The sequence below is a fragment of the Vidua chalybeata genome, chromosome 29 (genome assembly GCF_026979565.1).
Source record: "Vidua chalybeata isolate OUT-0048 chromosome 29, bVidCha1 merged haplotype, whole genome shotgun sequence".
NCBI classification, from domain to species: Eukaryota; Metazoa; Chordata; class Aves; order Passeriformes; family Viduidae; genus Vidua; species Vidua chalybeata.
This window is the reverse complement of record NC_071558.1, coordinates 3150579-3166554: the sequence shown is the minus strand read 5'-3', so window position 1 is coordinate 3166554 and position 15976 is coordinate 3150579. Positions and strand designations below refer to the sequence as shown.

At 44.4% G+C, this 15976-nt stretch overlaps 1 protein-coding gene across 3 annotated transcripts in view; it reads left to right on the top strand.

Annotated features, from left to right (window-relative positions):
- ASH1L (ASH1 like histone lysine methyltransferase) overlaps positions 1-15976 on the top strand; it is a 61978-nt gene that overhangs the window by 984 nt on the left and 45018 nt on the right. For all 3 annotated transcript variants that reach the window (XM_053966774.1, XM_053966773.1, XM_053966771.1), the window contains exon 2: positions 5983-6493. In XM_053966774.1, coding sequence (XP_053822749.1) covers positions 6083-6493 — 411 coding nt within the window. In that variant the 5' untranslated portion in view covers positions 5983-6082. The remainder of the gene's footprint in view (positions 1-5982; positions 6494-15976) is intronic.

Genomic DNA, 15976 nt, shown 5'->3' with positions numbered 1-15976 from the left:
TTCCTGACTCCTGGTTTTGGCCCTTGGTTTGTGGTTCTTCACCCTGTTAATTACGGAGCAGAGAACTGGAAGCTGCGTGGAATGTGGGTTTCCATCCGATGGCCTCGGGACACGCATTCACTCTGCTGCTAGCCGTGTGTTGTCAGGAGCCAGGCAGGGAAACTGGAGCTGCTGGGAGCTCTGGGAGCAGGGGCAGAACCTGTGGCTTTACCCTCATCCCTTGAAATCGGCTCCGTTTTCATTTTCAGGACCTTCTCTCCTGGTTTGTTTTGGCTGTCCTCATTGCTAAGTCATTTAGGTTGCACCTGCACTTGTTTTCCGGGGGTGTGGGGTTTTAGGGCGAATCCTGTAAGACTCGTGGTCATCCTTGAGGACCTTGGGATCATCCCTGGTGCCTCTGTGGGAAACGGGGAAGTTCTGGCAGCTGCTTGAACATATGGGGAGAGATGGGCTCTAAAATCATCATCTGTCTGCCTGCTTGAGTTCTTAGGAAGTGTTCTTACCCTAAGCTTTTCTCAGCTGTCTGGGAGTATAAAAGAGAGGCTTTATTTTTTTCATTTTAAACAGTTCTAAGTCTGAAACATCTGGGTTTAAAAGACAAAATTACCACAACTTCTTTTTGGACTTGAATTCTTTGCTACAGGCAGTCGCCTAAAAAGGTTTGAGTGATAATAACCAGTGACAAAATTTGAGTTACAATTTCCAGAAGAAGCTTTTTTTTTTTTCCCAGTTGTTTTCAAAAGTTTAAATTGTCCTGGAGGATACAAAAAACAATTTTTTTCCTTGGTGGAAGAGACAGGCATATTGGTAAAAATGGCAGTGCTGCTCTTACAAGAGAAAAGTGGCAATAGCACATGTAGTTACTGAATTAATTGCTTTTTTAAATAGATATTGTTGTCTATGGGATTGTTGGCTATTTTAAAATTAAATTAATTTCTGCTGCTGTTGGAAGGGCTGGTGCTGTTGTGGACACATTCTCCCCCTCCAGTGAGGTCACAAGTCCCATGTCCAGCTTGCAAAGGGAAAAAAAATCTGTCATGAGACCTACTGTGATTGTTCTGTGAAAGCAGAATCTGTGTTTGTCCCTGGTTTTGTGTCCCTTACCTGTGGCACAGGTGTGCCCATTCTGGCTTGGGGTGGGTTGGGAATAACCAAAGGATTTAAAGGATTTAAAGGAGAAGTGCTGGTTTGCTGTGACCCTTATCTTTTACTAGATGGATATAAAGAAATGGCTTTTGTCCAGAAAAATCCCCTGGGAGGCACTGGATGTGGAGACCTCTCAGGGAGCTCCTGACTCACCCTGTAGCAGCTGGGATCATATTTTAGGAGAATTCCCAAACTGCTTTTCCCTCGGCAGTCAGCGTTGGCTGATGTTGGCACTGGCAGCCTGAGGGTGGAGGAACCTTTGCTCCAGGCACGGGTTGGTTATGCAGATTTTGGCAATTTTTGCCTTTATTTGCATATGAATAGGCAACCGACAGAATTACCCTGCACCTCCAAATTCAGGAGGTGATTCCAGACCTGCAGTCAGGTCTGGGGCCAGGTTAAAAACCAGGAGAAACTCTATCTCTGCTTCCCAGTTTTCCTCCCACTGGAGCACACTTGCAGGGTGTTTTACCACGTCTGTCTCTGCCTTTCTTCCCACAAAACCCATGTCCTGTTCCAGGTGCTTTCCCTGAGCGTGGCCTCTGCTCCCAGCACTTCTGTGGAATATTCTTCCTGACAAGACAGGTCCCCTGGGATTTCTGTCTGTCAGGGAAAAAAACCCAGCAGATTCTGATTGGAAAGAGTTTTATTTGTTACCTCCTGTAAAGCAAACAGGAACTTTATTCCTGGGAAATGCCTCCATCTCTAAACATTTTAAGAATGCTTGTGCAGGTGAATCAAGGCCCTTGAGCTCCTGTTCAGGGATTGTGATATAGAGAAATACTTTAAGTGAGGCTTTATCCCACTTTTTATTTCTCTTTTCTGAGTGTGGTCTGTCATCCTTAGCAAAGAAAAGAAGACAATGAATTTGAGAGGGGACTGTGGGAGGCCATAGAGTTAGTAGTAATATTCTGGGATTTCTAACACTTAGCTGAATTGGTTTTAATGTCCCTTGGAGCTGAAGCAATGAAAAGAGCCAAAAGAAAAATATTCACTTTCCAAATATGACATGACAGTGTGTTTTCATCAAGAAAAGCAGCAGCAGGAATGAACAGAGGGGGAAATCTCAGTTAATATTGCTGAGGGGGTGTGGGGAAACATATCTGGGATCTGGCAGTAGAATCAATCCTTGGTGTTTTCTTTCTGGGAAAGGAGAGGATCAGAAGAACAGAAATCTTTTCTGCTGATGGACAGAAAGGGCTTGGGATGTGACACCAGGGGAATAAGGATGAATGCCAGGTATTAAAACTGTGTATGGAATTAGAGAAATCATTAATGAACACCACTTAGTTCCAGGTGGCACGTGTCAAGATGGATGTTAAAATGCTTCATAGTTAATTTTTTGGGGGAGAACAATTTCAGGAGGGATTTGAGATCTACAGAAGCTGCTGGCTGAGGGGCTGGGAGTTTGATGTGATTTGCTTCGTAGGGAGTGGTGAGGACATGTCTTGCTCGTCACTTGAGAGGCCATGCAGGGGTTTGGTACTGGATGGTTTTCAATCCAGCAAAAGTTTTGTTAACCTTAAATGCCATGTGTCAGATTAAGCCTTTTTCTGACTTAGAGATGGGGCAACTGAGAGGCGTTTTAAAAACTCTGATTTTCTTTTCAGTCTCGTGTGAAGGGTGAGACAATACAGATTTTATAATTATAATCAGAAGTTAACTATTTCTTAACTACAATATATTATAATGGTTTAATCTGACACCATGGATGTGGGATAATTCAGAACAAGACTTGGAACTTTGTGCAGCAAACATGGAAAGCAGAGACATGGATAAGTACCGTATCTCACATGGTTAAATATGATTATTTTAGGTCTTTAAAGACCCAAAGCATCAGCGTTTTCAGGGTGAATTAGTGCAGCTTTTTATCTGTGGCTGTCACCAGTTGGCTGCTCGTTTACTTTGCCATCCACAAGGTTTTAAGGCACAGCCTGCAGGAGGAGTGGACCAGATCCTGCAGTGAGCGAGGCACACTGAGCGTGAGGAGTAGCACAGAGAAAGTAAAGTGAGAAAAGAAAACAAATAGTGGCATCACTGGGGAAACAGCTCCGGGGAACAGGAGCAAGGGAAGAGCCAAGGTACACTTGAGAACACCTTGGAGACAGTGACAGGAAGCTTGAACTTGATAAGGCAGGGAGGAAGCAGCACGTGGGGATTCAGGGAGATGAGATCTGAGTGGCAGACACACATCCTGTGAATTAGTGGGGAGCTGCGAGAAGATTACAGCGATGGAGGCAAAATGGTGATTAGGGCCAGCATTAGCATTTTTGTTGTCTGTGTTGAGGGCAATTAATGGATAAATAAATGACCTGCTCTGTGTTTGTGGGAGCCATCAATTTAGTGGCTTTGTTTTGGGATGCTTACTGACCCTCTTAGCACAGAGTAGGATGTGAACACCTTTCCTTTGCTCTGATTCCCACCGTGCACTTTGGGTCTTGCAGTTTCTAAAGGTCAGTGTGTGAGTCTTGCTGTTGGTTTTGTATTTGAAGCTGATTAATTAATTAATTTGTAAGAAAATGTCTGAAGTATTGTGACTGCTCTGCATTCCAGTCACTAGAGAAGGAAACAGTTGTGTGAGCACAGATTTGAGAGGTGCATGATGGCATCTGGGATTGTTCATTTTCTTGGACTTGAATAATATAAATTCAGGCTTTAGCTCAGCATTATTTACCTGCTGGCCAATTTTCCTTGCACATTGATGTATATGAAAAAGCCCATTTTTAGTGACATGGTGAAGCCTGTTGGACTAACACTGCGCCTTGAACTGGGCAGTGCCACTGACTCACTTTCTGTGTCCATGTCACACTGCTCTACCCTTTTTTTCTCCTTGTAAAATGGAGGTTTTGTCTAATTACCTCTGGTATTATGAGTAATAATAGCAGGTTTGATTTCTGAGGATGTGTGTAGTTGGGAAGCCAGAGCAGCAGCTAGAAACCCCATGAATAAGGTGCCCAGAACACATGGAAATAAGTTTGTTTTCTCTGAAGACATAGCCAGGGAAGCCTGGCTTTGTGACTGGCTGCATCTGGTGTTCCCAGCAGCATTTCTTCTGCCCCCACTAATCCTGGCATCTGTCCTCCAACCTGTGTCCACTGCAGTTGCCTTGGTGCTCTCTGGTGTCGCCTTTCACATTCCTGATCCTTTCCCCTTCCCATGCCTGCACTCCTGAGCCACCCCAAAACCAGCTCCTTGCTGAATTCCCCAATTCTTATCTGGCCAGAGGGGCTGTGGCACCTGCCATGTGCTCTGTGCTCCTGCTGACCTGCCAGGATGCCAAACATCACAGAAAAGTGCTGGGCTCCTTGAGACCTTTGTTTGAAACTCATTTTGACATCATGACATCTTTCCATGCCATTCCTCACATTCAGCCTTAATGACTGTAGGGAAGGGAAGGGAGGACAGGAGATTCAGGCTGGGTTGGTGCCTCTGATGCACTTTTCAGCAAATCAGTGTTTTTTCAGACCTGTTTCTGATCCATTTCATTTCAAAAATGATAAAGCTATTTAACTGCTGCAGATATTTAAACATTTTCTCCTTAGAATGCCCCCACAACAAATAATTTTTCAGTGCCTTAAGGGAGCCTGCAAGAAAGATGGAGAGAGAATTTACAAAGGTTTGGAGACAGGACAGGGGGGAATGGCTTTGTGGTGAGGCCCTGGCACAAGCTGCCCCATCCCTGGAAGGGTTCCAGGCCAGGCTGGACAGGGCTTGGAGCAACCTGGGACAGTGGAAGGTGTCCCTGCCCATGGCAGGGGTGGGATGAGATGATCTTCGAGGTCCCTCCCAGCCCAAACACTTCTGGGATTTTGGGATTTTTGTCTGCGTGATAAAATTACAAGGAGCACAGCTTTGGTTTGTTCTCTGGCAGGGAGGGAAGCTCGGGGTCTCTGTGGTGAGCAGGGGGTCAGTGCTTCACAAGGGTCTGGGGACCCTCACAAACCTAGAGCTTGACTCTAATTTGCTGTAGTTAAGATGAAAAGGTTCCCTCTATTATTTTCTGCTCAATAGGTCAATTCTATATTCCTAGCAGTGTCTGTGCTGATGGAAATGTGGACTTTCCTCTTCCCCTGCTTCAGGAAGCACAAACCAGTGTGTGAATGCTTGGTTGGCATCTGTTCTCCATCCTTCTTCCTGAGCTGTGGAAAGTCCTTAACTAAGGAGTGGATTTTGTGGCGTGTTTGTAAACTGATGCACACGTGGCTCAGGCTCAGCTTTCCTGGTGGCTCAGATAATTAAAACCAGAATATTGCTGGGCTTTGGATGCTTTCTCATGGGTTTCTCATGCCTGCTCCTTCCTTAGATGCAGCTCTTTCAGTGGATCCAGGAGCAGCAAGACTGGGACTAACCGGGCAGGCTCTGGTTACAAATAAAAAAATCATTTTGATGATCAATATTGAAATCTGTAGCCATCATTTGAAGTGTCATGTGGATAATTTGGAAATTATATTTTTCACATACTTTTTATTTTTCACTTACTATTTAAAAGTGTTTTACAGATAAATTGTGGTTTTGAAAGAGGTGACTGGAAGCATTGGTGTCTTGGAACATCAGCTGCTGTGCTTGTCTGAAGTACAATTGTTTGTTTTCTAATTGGTTTTATATATTTTATATATTTTCTAATCTATAATATAAATCTATATTTTATATGTTTTCTAATTGGTTTTATATATTATATACTTATATATTATTATATATGATGTTATTATTTATCTATTGATTTTCTGTATTATTGTTTATATATTGGTTTTATATCTCAATATTGGTTTTATTTAATATTAATTTAATTTCTGCTAGAAAATCCAAGTTTATGCTGTCTGTCTTTTCCTCCCACAGAGTGAAAGATGTTGACTGCCCATAGTGGAACAGCTCTCCTGAGGAACATATCTCTGTAAATCTTCCCTAAAATCACCTGAAGGCAAATATTCCGCCTGTGATGGACCCTCGGAATACTGCTATGTTAGGCTTGGGTTCTGATTCTGAAGGGTTTTCTGGGAAAAGCCCCTCTGTGGTAAACATTGGCACCTTGGTGGGCAAAGGGGAAGCAGAGCTCGAAGGCTGCAGCAAGGACGAGGAGGAGGGGAGGAAGAAGAGCAGGGAGGAGAGCGGGAAGAGCGAGGCTCTGGGCGATGCGCAGCAGCAGTTCTCGGTGAAAGAAACCAACTTCTCCGAGGGAAACCTCAAACTGAAGATTGGCCTGCAAGCAAAGAGGACAAAAAAGCCTCCCAAGAACCTGGAGAATTATGTCTGCCGGCCTGCCATAAAAACCAGCATCAAGCAGCCAAGAAGGGCTCCCAAGAGTGGGAAGATGACAGAGGAGAAGAACGAGCACTGTCCTTCAAAGCAAGTGAGTGATGTGGCTGTGGGGTGATCTGCAAGTCATGGTACATTTAAGCTGTGTGTAAAAGCTTCATCATCTCTGCACCACTGCGTTCTGCTGTTTTTTCGTGTAACCTCTGATACTGAAGTGTCTGGTGTTAGAAATGGTTTTATTTTGTGGTCACGAGCAGGAAAAGAAGCTCTTTCACAGTGTGCCAATTTGTTGTTTCAACAGCAGTGAAAGATAATTCCCATGTTCACTTGAAGTGGGTTCATTTCTGAAAAGTAGTGGGGAGATTTTTAGTCTCTTTTCTGTAACAAAGTGGAGGGGTTTGGGTGTCTTGTCTCTCTTGGGATAAGGCTCTGGATGTGCTGTGCTTGTCTCTGCTGGGTGGATTTATATTTTTTCCTACCTGTTAGAAGCAGTTGTTTTGTTGTGTCTCACCTGTCACTGCTCAGGCAGGGTCTGAGAAGTAAGATAGACTTTTCCAAACGAGTTAGAAACCAGCCTGGTGATAACTGCATGTAAAGGCAGTGGCTGGAGAGAGGTGCCAGGGCTTTTGCAAACACCAGCAAGTGGCCCTGCCTCGAGGATTTGTTTTTATGATCTCCATGATGTAATCAGTAAGAGCAGCAGTAGCAGATAGGGAAAATAGGATAAATGGCAAGGATTACAAATATAGTTGCATAGATGCTAAATTTTTGAAGGGTTTGGTTACAGTCTGCTCTTTTTTCCAAGAAACATAAAAGTTTTGTTAATCAAGTGTTAGAATACCCTTGTGTAGTAGTGCCAGGTGATTCAGCAGGGGAATCCAGGGAATCCCTGGAAGTTGGAGTCCTTCCTTTGCAGGGGTTTTCTGTTCAGGGGGCTCCTGCTGCAGAGCTTCCCAAGGCTGAAGCATTTCCATTTCTCCAGCCTGTGTCCTGTTCTCAGGGCTCCTGGCAGATCTCCTAAGGCAGAGCCTGCCCAAGGGGAAGGAAAACTCCTCCTTGATGTCTGCCTGACATACCCAGACCTTTTCCTTTCCCCTGGCATACCCTGACTGGAATTGGCCTGGAGGAAGAGTCACCTTAAAGAGAAGTGAAATTTGGGGATGACCTCATTGTGGCCTTCCAAAGCCTGAAGGGAGCCTGCCAGGGAGAGAAGCTGTACAAGAGCCTGGAGTGCCAGGACAGGGGGAATGGCTTCCCACTGCCAGAGGGCAGGGTTAGATGGGATACTGGGCAGGAATTCCTCCCTGTGAGGCTGGGGAGGCTTCTCAGGTGCCCAGAGAAGCTGTGGATGCCCCTGGATCCCTGGAAGTGCCCAAGGCCAGGTTGGACAGGGCTTGGAGCAGCCTGGGATAGAGGGAGGTGTTCTTGCCCATGGCAGGGGGTGGAACGAAATCTTTAAAATCCCTTTTAGCCCAAGCCAGTCTGGGATTCTGGGATTCTGAGTAATAAATTACGTGCTTACAAAGCAAGTGTGCTGGATGTTACGTGTAAGGACTAAAATTGCCTTTTCCAGACTCTGCAATGCACTCACATTGGGGTTTTCCTCCACTGGGAGCAGAGGTGTTTGTAGTCAGCCTATTGAACAAGAAATTCTCAAGTGTACGTTGCGTAACTTAAAATTTTGGCAGTGGTCTTTATTTTACATTCTTCCATTTCAGAACAAGCTTATTATTTTTAATGATGTTTCTAACTTTGGCTTGAAAAACATCAGAAGAGTCGATGGTAGTTTGTTATTACACTGATGGTTTTTTTTTTTTTTTTTTTTTTTTTTTGACAAGACTCTGTTGCAATGAGTTGAGTATTGGAACAGTCTAGAATATCCAGCTGGTGATGTCTCTTGATGTCTGAATTGAGGTGGCCCCTGCAGCTGAAAATCCCTTATTCAGGGGAGGTTTAATGTTAAGTTAATCAGGGGAGGTTTAGGGTGGGTGTCAGGAAAGGTTCTCCCCTCAGAGGGTGCTGGGCACTGCCCAGGCTCCCCAGGGAATGGTCCCAGCCCCAGGGCTGCCAGAGCTCCAGGAGGGTTTGGACACTGCTCCCAGGGATACCCAGGGTGGGGTTGTTGGGGTGTCAGTGCAGGGCCAGGAGCTGGACTCATGATCCCTGTGGGTCCCTTCCAGCTCAGGACATTCCATAATTCCCTGATTCTACACTCAAAAGGCACCACTGTGTCTGGAGACTTTCCCTTTGCATCAAGAGATCGTGCCCTGGGAGTTTCCACCAGAGAAAATAATCAATATTTGAATTCTCATGGCGACAGCAGGGATTCTTCTTCCTTGACATCTTTGTTTATACACCAGGATTTTTTTTTCCCAGAGGTGCATCCCATTTCAAATGGGAAGAAGAAAGGGAGGCAAATATTAGTGATGGTGTAGAGTACTGTTGATGTGATGCATGATGATACCATGTCAGTTTTAGATTGCAGCTCCCCTCAGTGCAGTCACTGCTCTCCTGCCTGGCAAGCAGCCCTGGATGCAGAGGATGCAGATCTGTTGCATTAAATCTGCATTATTTACAAGAGTTTCAAATCCCTGAGTCATGAGAACTCACTTTAGATCCTCTGCTCTCTCTGAGTTGTTCTGAGATGGTGTTTAAGTCTGTCTGTTCCCTGCTGCCATTTTGCACTTTGGATTGTTAGAAATGACACTAAACAACGTCCTGCTGATTCCTGAAGTGGGATTAGAAGTGTCTGTGTGGAAATAAATGGGAACGATGGCTTAAAACCATCACATGTTTTGAATATAATGCCCAAGGGTTGTTTTTTTTGTCTTTCTGCCACGTAATAAAGTGAGTTTTAGCACTGCAAATTACACTTCAGCAAAGGAAAGCTATCCATGAATTTTTGCTGTGGATGCAGAGGAGGGGAAGCAAACATGTGACCCATTCAGAGCCAGGTGTGGCTTTACTTGGAGCTCTGAAAGGGAACTTTCTGTTCTTTTAAAGGAGCAATGAAGAATTAGAATGACAATTTAGCACTTGCAGTGTGCACAGTTAACCACTGAAAGACAAAGACAAGTAGTGGAATTCTCCTCCTGGGAATACCAGTGTTAAAATGAAAATAGTAGGAAAATCCTTTGCACTGTCATCTCTGACAGGTTTTTTTCCTCAAGTTTAGTGCTGACAGGACTCATAAAACTTGGGGAGTATCTTCAGAGATATGAATAGAGGGTTTCTCTCCAGTCTGAAGGGGTGTGGGTGGGTGATGTAAGTTGGAATCACAGAATCCCTCAGGTTGGAAAAGGCCTCCCAGATGATGGAATCCATCTCAGTTCCCAGCACTGAACCCTGGTGCCACATCCACACTTTTGAATTTTGATTTTGAGCACTTCCAGGGATGATAATTCCACCGCTTCCCTGGGCAACCTGTTCCAATGCCTGACCACCCTTTCAGTGGAGAATTTTTTCCTCGTGTATTTAAAATTTGTCCTCTGGAAATGTGCAGACATGAAAGTTACTAAATATTTTTTTTTCTGAGGAGAAAATCATAGAGCAGGAAAGGGAAACCCAGAAATGATTGACATTCCCAGGTGTTACAAGAAACAAGATCAGCAGGTACTGCTGTGTTCAGTTTGCTTTTTGACACCGAGTATGGATTTCATTCTTTCAAAAAGTGTCCTGGGGCAGGCAGACATTGCTGTGCTAAGCCCAAAAACCTGAGCCTTGAACAAAAATAGACTTTTTGCCCCTGTTATTTTGTAGGACGGTGTGTAGGAATGGTTTGGCTGTGCTGGCAGTAGTGAAGGTTTAGCACATAAAAGGCAAGAAGTGACAGTGGCAGCCTGTGGAACTCTCACTCAGTGGAAACACAGGGCAGCAGGTTGGGACTCGCCCTCCTGCTCCATCTCCTTGTTCCTGTGTAAAACTGCTGAGTGCAGGATTCTGTAGCTCTTTCTCTTGCCTTTGGTCATTCAGGGAAGTTTGCTGATGAAATCACAGCCACCCACCGAAAAAAAGTTTCAAGAAAAAAAGTTTAAAACATGAAGAATTGATTTATTTTCTTTTTGGGTAGCTCAGGAATATTTCCTGCAGGATCTGGGACAAAAGTTTTTTGTCTTAGACTAATTCCACAGAATCATTGTTTTCCTGGTAGTTCAAACTTTTAGAAAAGCCTAAAAAATAAAAAGTCTTGGAGGTGAAAAATAAACAGCATTTTTATTTAGGGAATTGCCTAGAATATGTTGATGCCACAACTGCAAAACAATTCCTGTGATTCCTCAGAATGCTCGTTTGAATTGGCCTGAAGTACAACAGCCAAAACAATAATGGGTAAATCTGTTTGTGTACATAAAAAATCCTTATGGCTTTCCAGTGGCTCTCAAGAAATACCAAACAACATTTTCATTAACAGGCTGGTTCCTTCTCACTACTTCAGGTGTTGGAGGCTGAGAGTATCTTGTGTTTTGTGACTTGGGTTTAGTTGAGAAGTCTGACACCAGACTTGATAGATGTCCCTGTTCTCAGGAAAGATCAGCTACCCTTGACCTTTTTGCACATAAATACCAATGATAATGACATTAAATAATGATCTAGTTGTAATAAACCCTGATTCTCTTTTTAGAATAAAGTTTTTTTTGCTGTTGATGCCTGTGATGATTCTGGAATCACTGAATTGTTCAGATTGAAAAGGACCTTTAAGATGATGGAGTTAACTGCTCCCCCAGCACTGCCAAGGCCACCACTGAGCCATGTCCCCAGCAATTATAACCTGTTCATAGTTTATATCAAAATAACCTGGAATTATTATTCCTCAGATGAATGGTGCAGGTCAAGAAACTGTATATTCACATAGGAGATAGGGAATTTTCAGTTCAGCTCGGTGTCAAACTAAGAATAATAGCAATTTTATGGAAACTTAATGTGTTTTATGCATTTGCTTGGGGCAATACTTTTATTGGATGGATTCTGAAACCAGACAGTTGAACTAAAGATTGCACAGGAACAAATGTTTCAGTTTTTAAAGCACAAAATGCTTTTTGATGCAATGTAATCTCGCCCTTTTGAACAGCTTTGTGCCCAGATGGGCCATTTCATTCCAGCTGACACCACAAGAACGTTGAGCAGGGCTTGAAATTTGGGCTGAAAAGGCACAGAATTCCAGGAAAACTGTTTCAGTGTATTTTTTATGGCATTGTCCATTTGATTGCAGCATTGAGGCAGTTACTAGTAAAGACAGCAGGAGAGAGCAGGTGAAACATTCAGGAGATGTTGATGTCGTTTTCTTTTTTCCACAGTGCTCACAAATGTGTCTGATTAAAACCTGACTTTGTGCTTCCCTGATCTAAAACTGCATTTGTCCAAGGGAAGCAGGGCTCAGGAAGGAATTAAATGTTGAATGCTGCCCTGTGAGCCCAGCTTGCAGCACCAGGAGCTGGCAGAAGCAGGAGACAGGGGCACATTTAGAGGTCCATGGGAGCATGTGGGAATCAGAAAAATAGAAACTTCCACAGCCACAGGAAGGGTTTGATTTGTAGCCTTAGGAGAAGCTTGGATTGATGTAAAAATACGATACACAGATATTAAGCAGAAAAATCATAAACTTATATTTCTATAGTTGTAAGTAAAAATATGCTTTAAATAAGTGAGAAAATATAGATAAGATGGTGTATGGAATAAGCTAAGAGTATAACAGAAGCATATGTGTACAAGGGAGACAAGCCATTGCATAAAAGGATCCTCAGTGCAGCAGAAGTTAAGTAAAGGTGATAAGTTAGAAAAGCAAAATAAATTCTGTGGCAACTGTCTATTAGTTTAGAAAGTTATATATTATATAATAATATATATTTTATATATTACCTGTTATTATAAAGTTATATATTATCTTGTAACAAAGTAACTTGTGACTACTTTTGAGCTATAGCTGAATACTCACTCCTGTAAAATCTCACAACTTCTAAGACTGATATTTATCCCTAGAATAAATCATTCTTAACTTGAAAATAGTGCCATCCTTCATTTCTAATGGTGACAATGATAGGAGCAGCCACTGAGGCCACTCTGTCACTTGGGCTTGACTTCAGGTCTGCACTTCCCATCTCACAGAACATTTGTGTGGGCACGGGGAGTTCCTGCTGTCCCCTGTGCAGGTGACAGTGCTGGCTGCTCCCACTGCCCAGCTGGCTCTGGAGCTTTCCAGGGGGAATTGCTCAGTGTGTAAATAAGATTGCAGCTGCCACAGGAGAGGCGGGCTGAGGCTCAGCCTGACCCCGTGGCCACAGACTAGGACACTGTGGGGTGTCACATCCTGGAGGGGGTGAACTGGGGGTGTATCCCAAGGTGTGTCCTGTTGGATTATGCCTTTTTCTGACCCAGAGATGGGGCAACTGAGAGGTGTTTTAAAAACTTACTCCATTTTCCAGTCTCTGAAGGGTGAGACAATACAGATGTTATAATTCATGCAATTACAATCAGAAGCTATTTCTTTATTACAATACATTACAAGCATTTCTTGACCTATCAGCTTTAGCCACACCATGCTGTAAATACCTTAAAGCAAGTAATCTAAAATTACCCCTTGTAAATCCTACTACAATGCATCTTTCATCGTTCTATTTTCCAAAGTATCTAGTCTTATTTGGAAGGGCCATGCTTTAAAACTTGTTTTTATTTCCATTTCTCTCTCAACAATATCTGTGCTACCACCTGGGGAGGTGGTGGAGTCACCATCCCTGGAGGTGTTTAAGACTGGATGTGGCACTGGGTGCCAGGGTTGAGTTGAGGTGTTGGGGCTGGGTTGGACTCGATGGTCTTGGAGGTCTCTTCCAAGCCAGTGATTCTGTGAGTTCTGTGAATTCTGTGATTCTGTGAGTTCTGTGAATTCTGTGATTCTGTGAGTTCTATGAATTCTGTGAGTTCTGTGAATTCTGTGATTCTGTGAATTCTGTGAGTTCTGTGATTCTGTGAGTTCTGTGAATTCTGTGATTCAGTGAGTTCTGTGAGTTCTGTGATTCTGTGTTCTGGGGGTGTGCCCTGGGGGATGCCCCCTGAGGGACATCCTGAGAATGTGTCTGGGATGGGTGTCCTGGGGTTTGTCCTGGGGGGACACGGGGATGTGTCCCCAAATCCCCCCCGGGTTAGGGGGGTTCCTGGGGGTGTCCTGGGGGTGTTTCCCAGGGGGTGTCCAGGACAGGGTGTGTGTGATGGGAGAGTTGGGCTGATGTGGCTGAAGGTGATTTGACCTGATGCCCTCAGTAGATGAGCAGTGGAGTCCCCTTCTTCCACTGTTGCCTCTGCACAGAAAATGTCCTTTTTATTCCTGAAGTTTGGGGCTGTGCATGATTGCAGTTTGATTTTGGTATCTATCTGCAATACTCTTACTCCTCCTTAATGGCAGCAATACCTGCTATTCACTTCAACCAAAAATCTGAAATTTTTAATGATACAGAATTGCAAGAAGATGCTTTGACTCTGTGGCTGATGTTGGGAGTTATTTTGTTTCTGCAGGCACTGCAACCTTCTCCAAAGGAAACATCTCAAGATGTTTCTGTTAGAAGTTACCGGATGAAATTTTGTCCTTAAAAATTTCTCTCCAAAATGTTTCTGTTAATCATGCTGATTATTAAGTAGATTTATAGGGGGGAAAAAAATCCCATATAAGAATTTTGGGTTTAAAAATGCTGAAAAAAATGACAGACTTTTTTGACTTCTTGTCTGACATCTCACTAGATGCTTCCTGTTTTGCTCTTCATGTTCTTTGAAATAATTTTCAGTGTGCTTGGAAAACTCACTCACCCTTAGATGAGAAAGAAGCTTTCCAGGGCATACGCCTTCAGCTTTCAAAGGATCTGTGTTTGATGCTAAAGTCTTGTTTTCAGAATCCTGGCATCTTGCTCAGATCAAAGCTGGTGTTTGGAAGGGTTTTGTTAGTTATGTATTTATTATTTAAATGTCTACTCAAACTTCCAAGCTCTTTGTTTGGAAATGGAGGTGAGCAGGGAAAAGCAGAGCCTGCCAAGAGGTGTTGGATACCAGCAGTGGCAGGGTGAGAGCACCACAGAACCTGGCCCGGGGGGTGGCAGAGCACCCAGGAGGAACAGAAAAAAGAAGGAAGAGTGTGGAGTGCAAATACAGGGATGAAGAGCTGAATTCCCAAGTCAATATTGAGGTGGATTTTGGAAATCCGCTGAACAAAGGAGATTTTTCTTCCAAAGTTCTTGTCAGAATTTCAGGCCGTAGCAGGAGGCTGCAGCTCTCTGAAGGCTTTAATACTCATTAGTGACTCTCTGGCACTCAGTCTGCCCCAGGGAATTCCAGGAGCATTGGATTGCAGGCTCAGGGTGGTGTCATGCTGACTCGGGAGTTTCTGTGTGAGTGCCAGGCCTGGAGGTGGGCAGAAAGAACCCCCCTCCTGCTCCATCCCTGCAGGAAGGAGCAGCCCTGGATTTGGGGTGCCTGGGGTCACTGCAGAGGCTCCCACATTACCCACACAGCTGCTTCTCATCTCAGCAGTGTTCACCTGGATCCAGGCTGCAACCTCCTGGTTAAATGCAGCTGACTGAACAAATATTTCTTCATCATCAGCACCAAAGTTGGCTGTTTCAGAGGAATCCAGGCTGTCCCTTCCTTCAGCATCCACAGGTGTTTGCCATAGGTGCAGCTCTGGGATCAGGGTAATGCTGGCTGTAATCAAGTGCTGCAAGTGCCAGGCCATTGCCATATCAGTTTTTATTGCAGAGGGATGAACAGTTGTGGCATTGATGTTTCTCACTCTGTATTTAGTGTTTGTTCTGCTAGTCCCCAGGAGGTTTTCAAATTGGGAACGAAATCACAGCATCACAGTGACTTTGGGCTGGGAGGGACCTTAAAGCCTAGCTTATTCCACACCCCCTGCCATGGGCAGGGACACCTCCCGCTGTCCCAGGCTGCTCCAAGCCCTGTCCAACCTGGCCTTGGACACTGCCAGGGATTCAGGGGCAGCCACAGCTTCTCTGGGCACCAGGGCCTCCCCACCCTCACAGGGAGGATGTTCTCCCATATATCCAACCTAAATTTCCTCTCTGTCAGTTTGAACCCATTCCCCCTTGTCCTGTCACTCCAGTTCCTGATGAATGATCCCTCTCCAGCTTCCCTGGAGCCCTTTCAGATCCTGGAAAGTCTGAGGTCTCCACACAGCCCTCTCTTCTCCAGGCTGAACATTCCCAGCCCTCCCAGCCTGGCTCCATAGGGGAGGTGCTCCAGTCCCCTCATCAACTGAATGGCTTCCTCTGGGCTTGCTCCAGCACTTCCATGTCCTTCTTATGCTAGGGACATCAGAGCCCTGGGCAGAATTATCTCATCAGGGCTCTGAGCCTTCCATTCCCAGCCCCCTGTACTGCAGAGATGTGTTGGGCACTGTGTGTAAAGAATGTCCTTCCAAAATAAAAGATGAATTTATTGAGATGCTCTCAGTAGGATTTATGAAGGAATTGGGTATTGCAATTTTGATTTTAACCTTTACAGAGTACATTTCAAGTTTGGTGAGGTCTGAACTGGAAATCAGTGTGAGTTTCAGTTACTCTGGGTGTGTGCATTATCACCACCC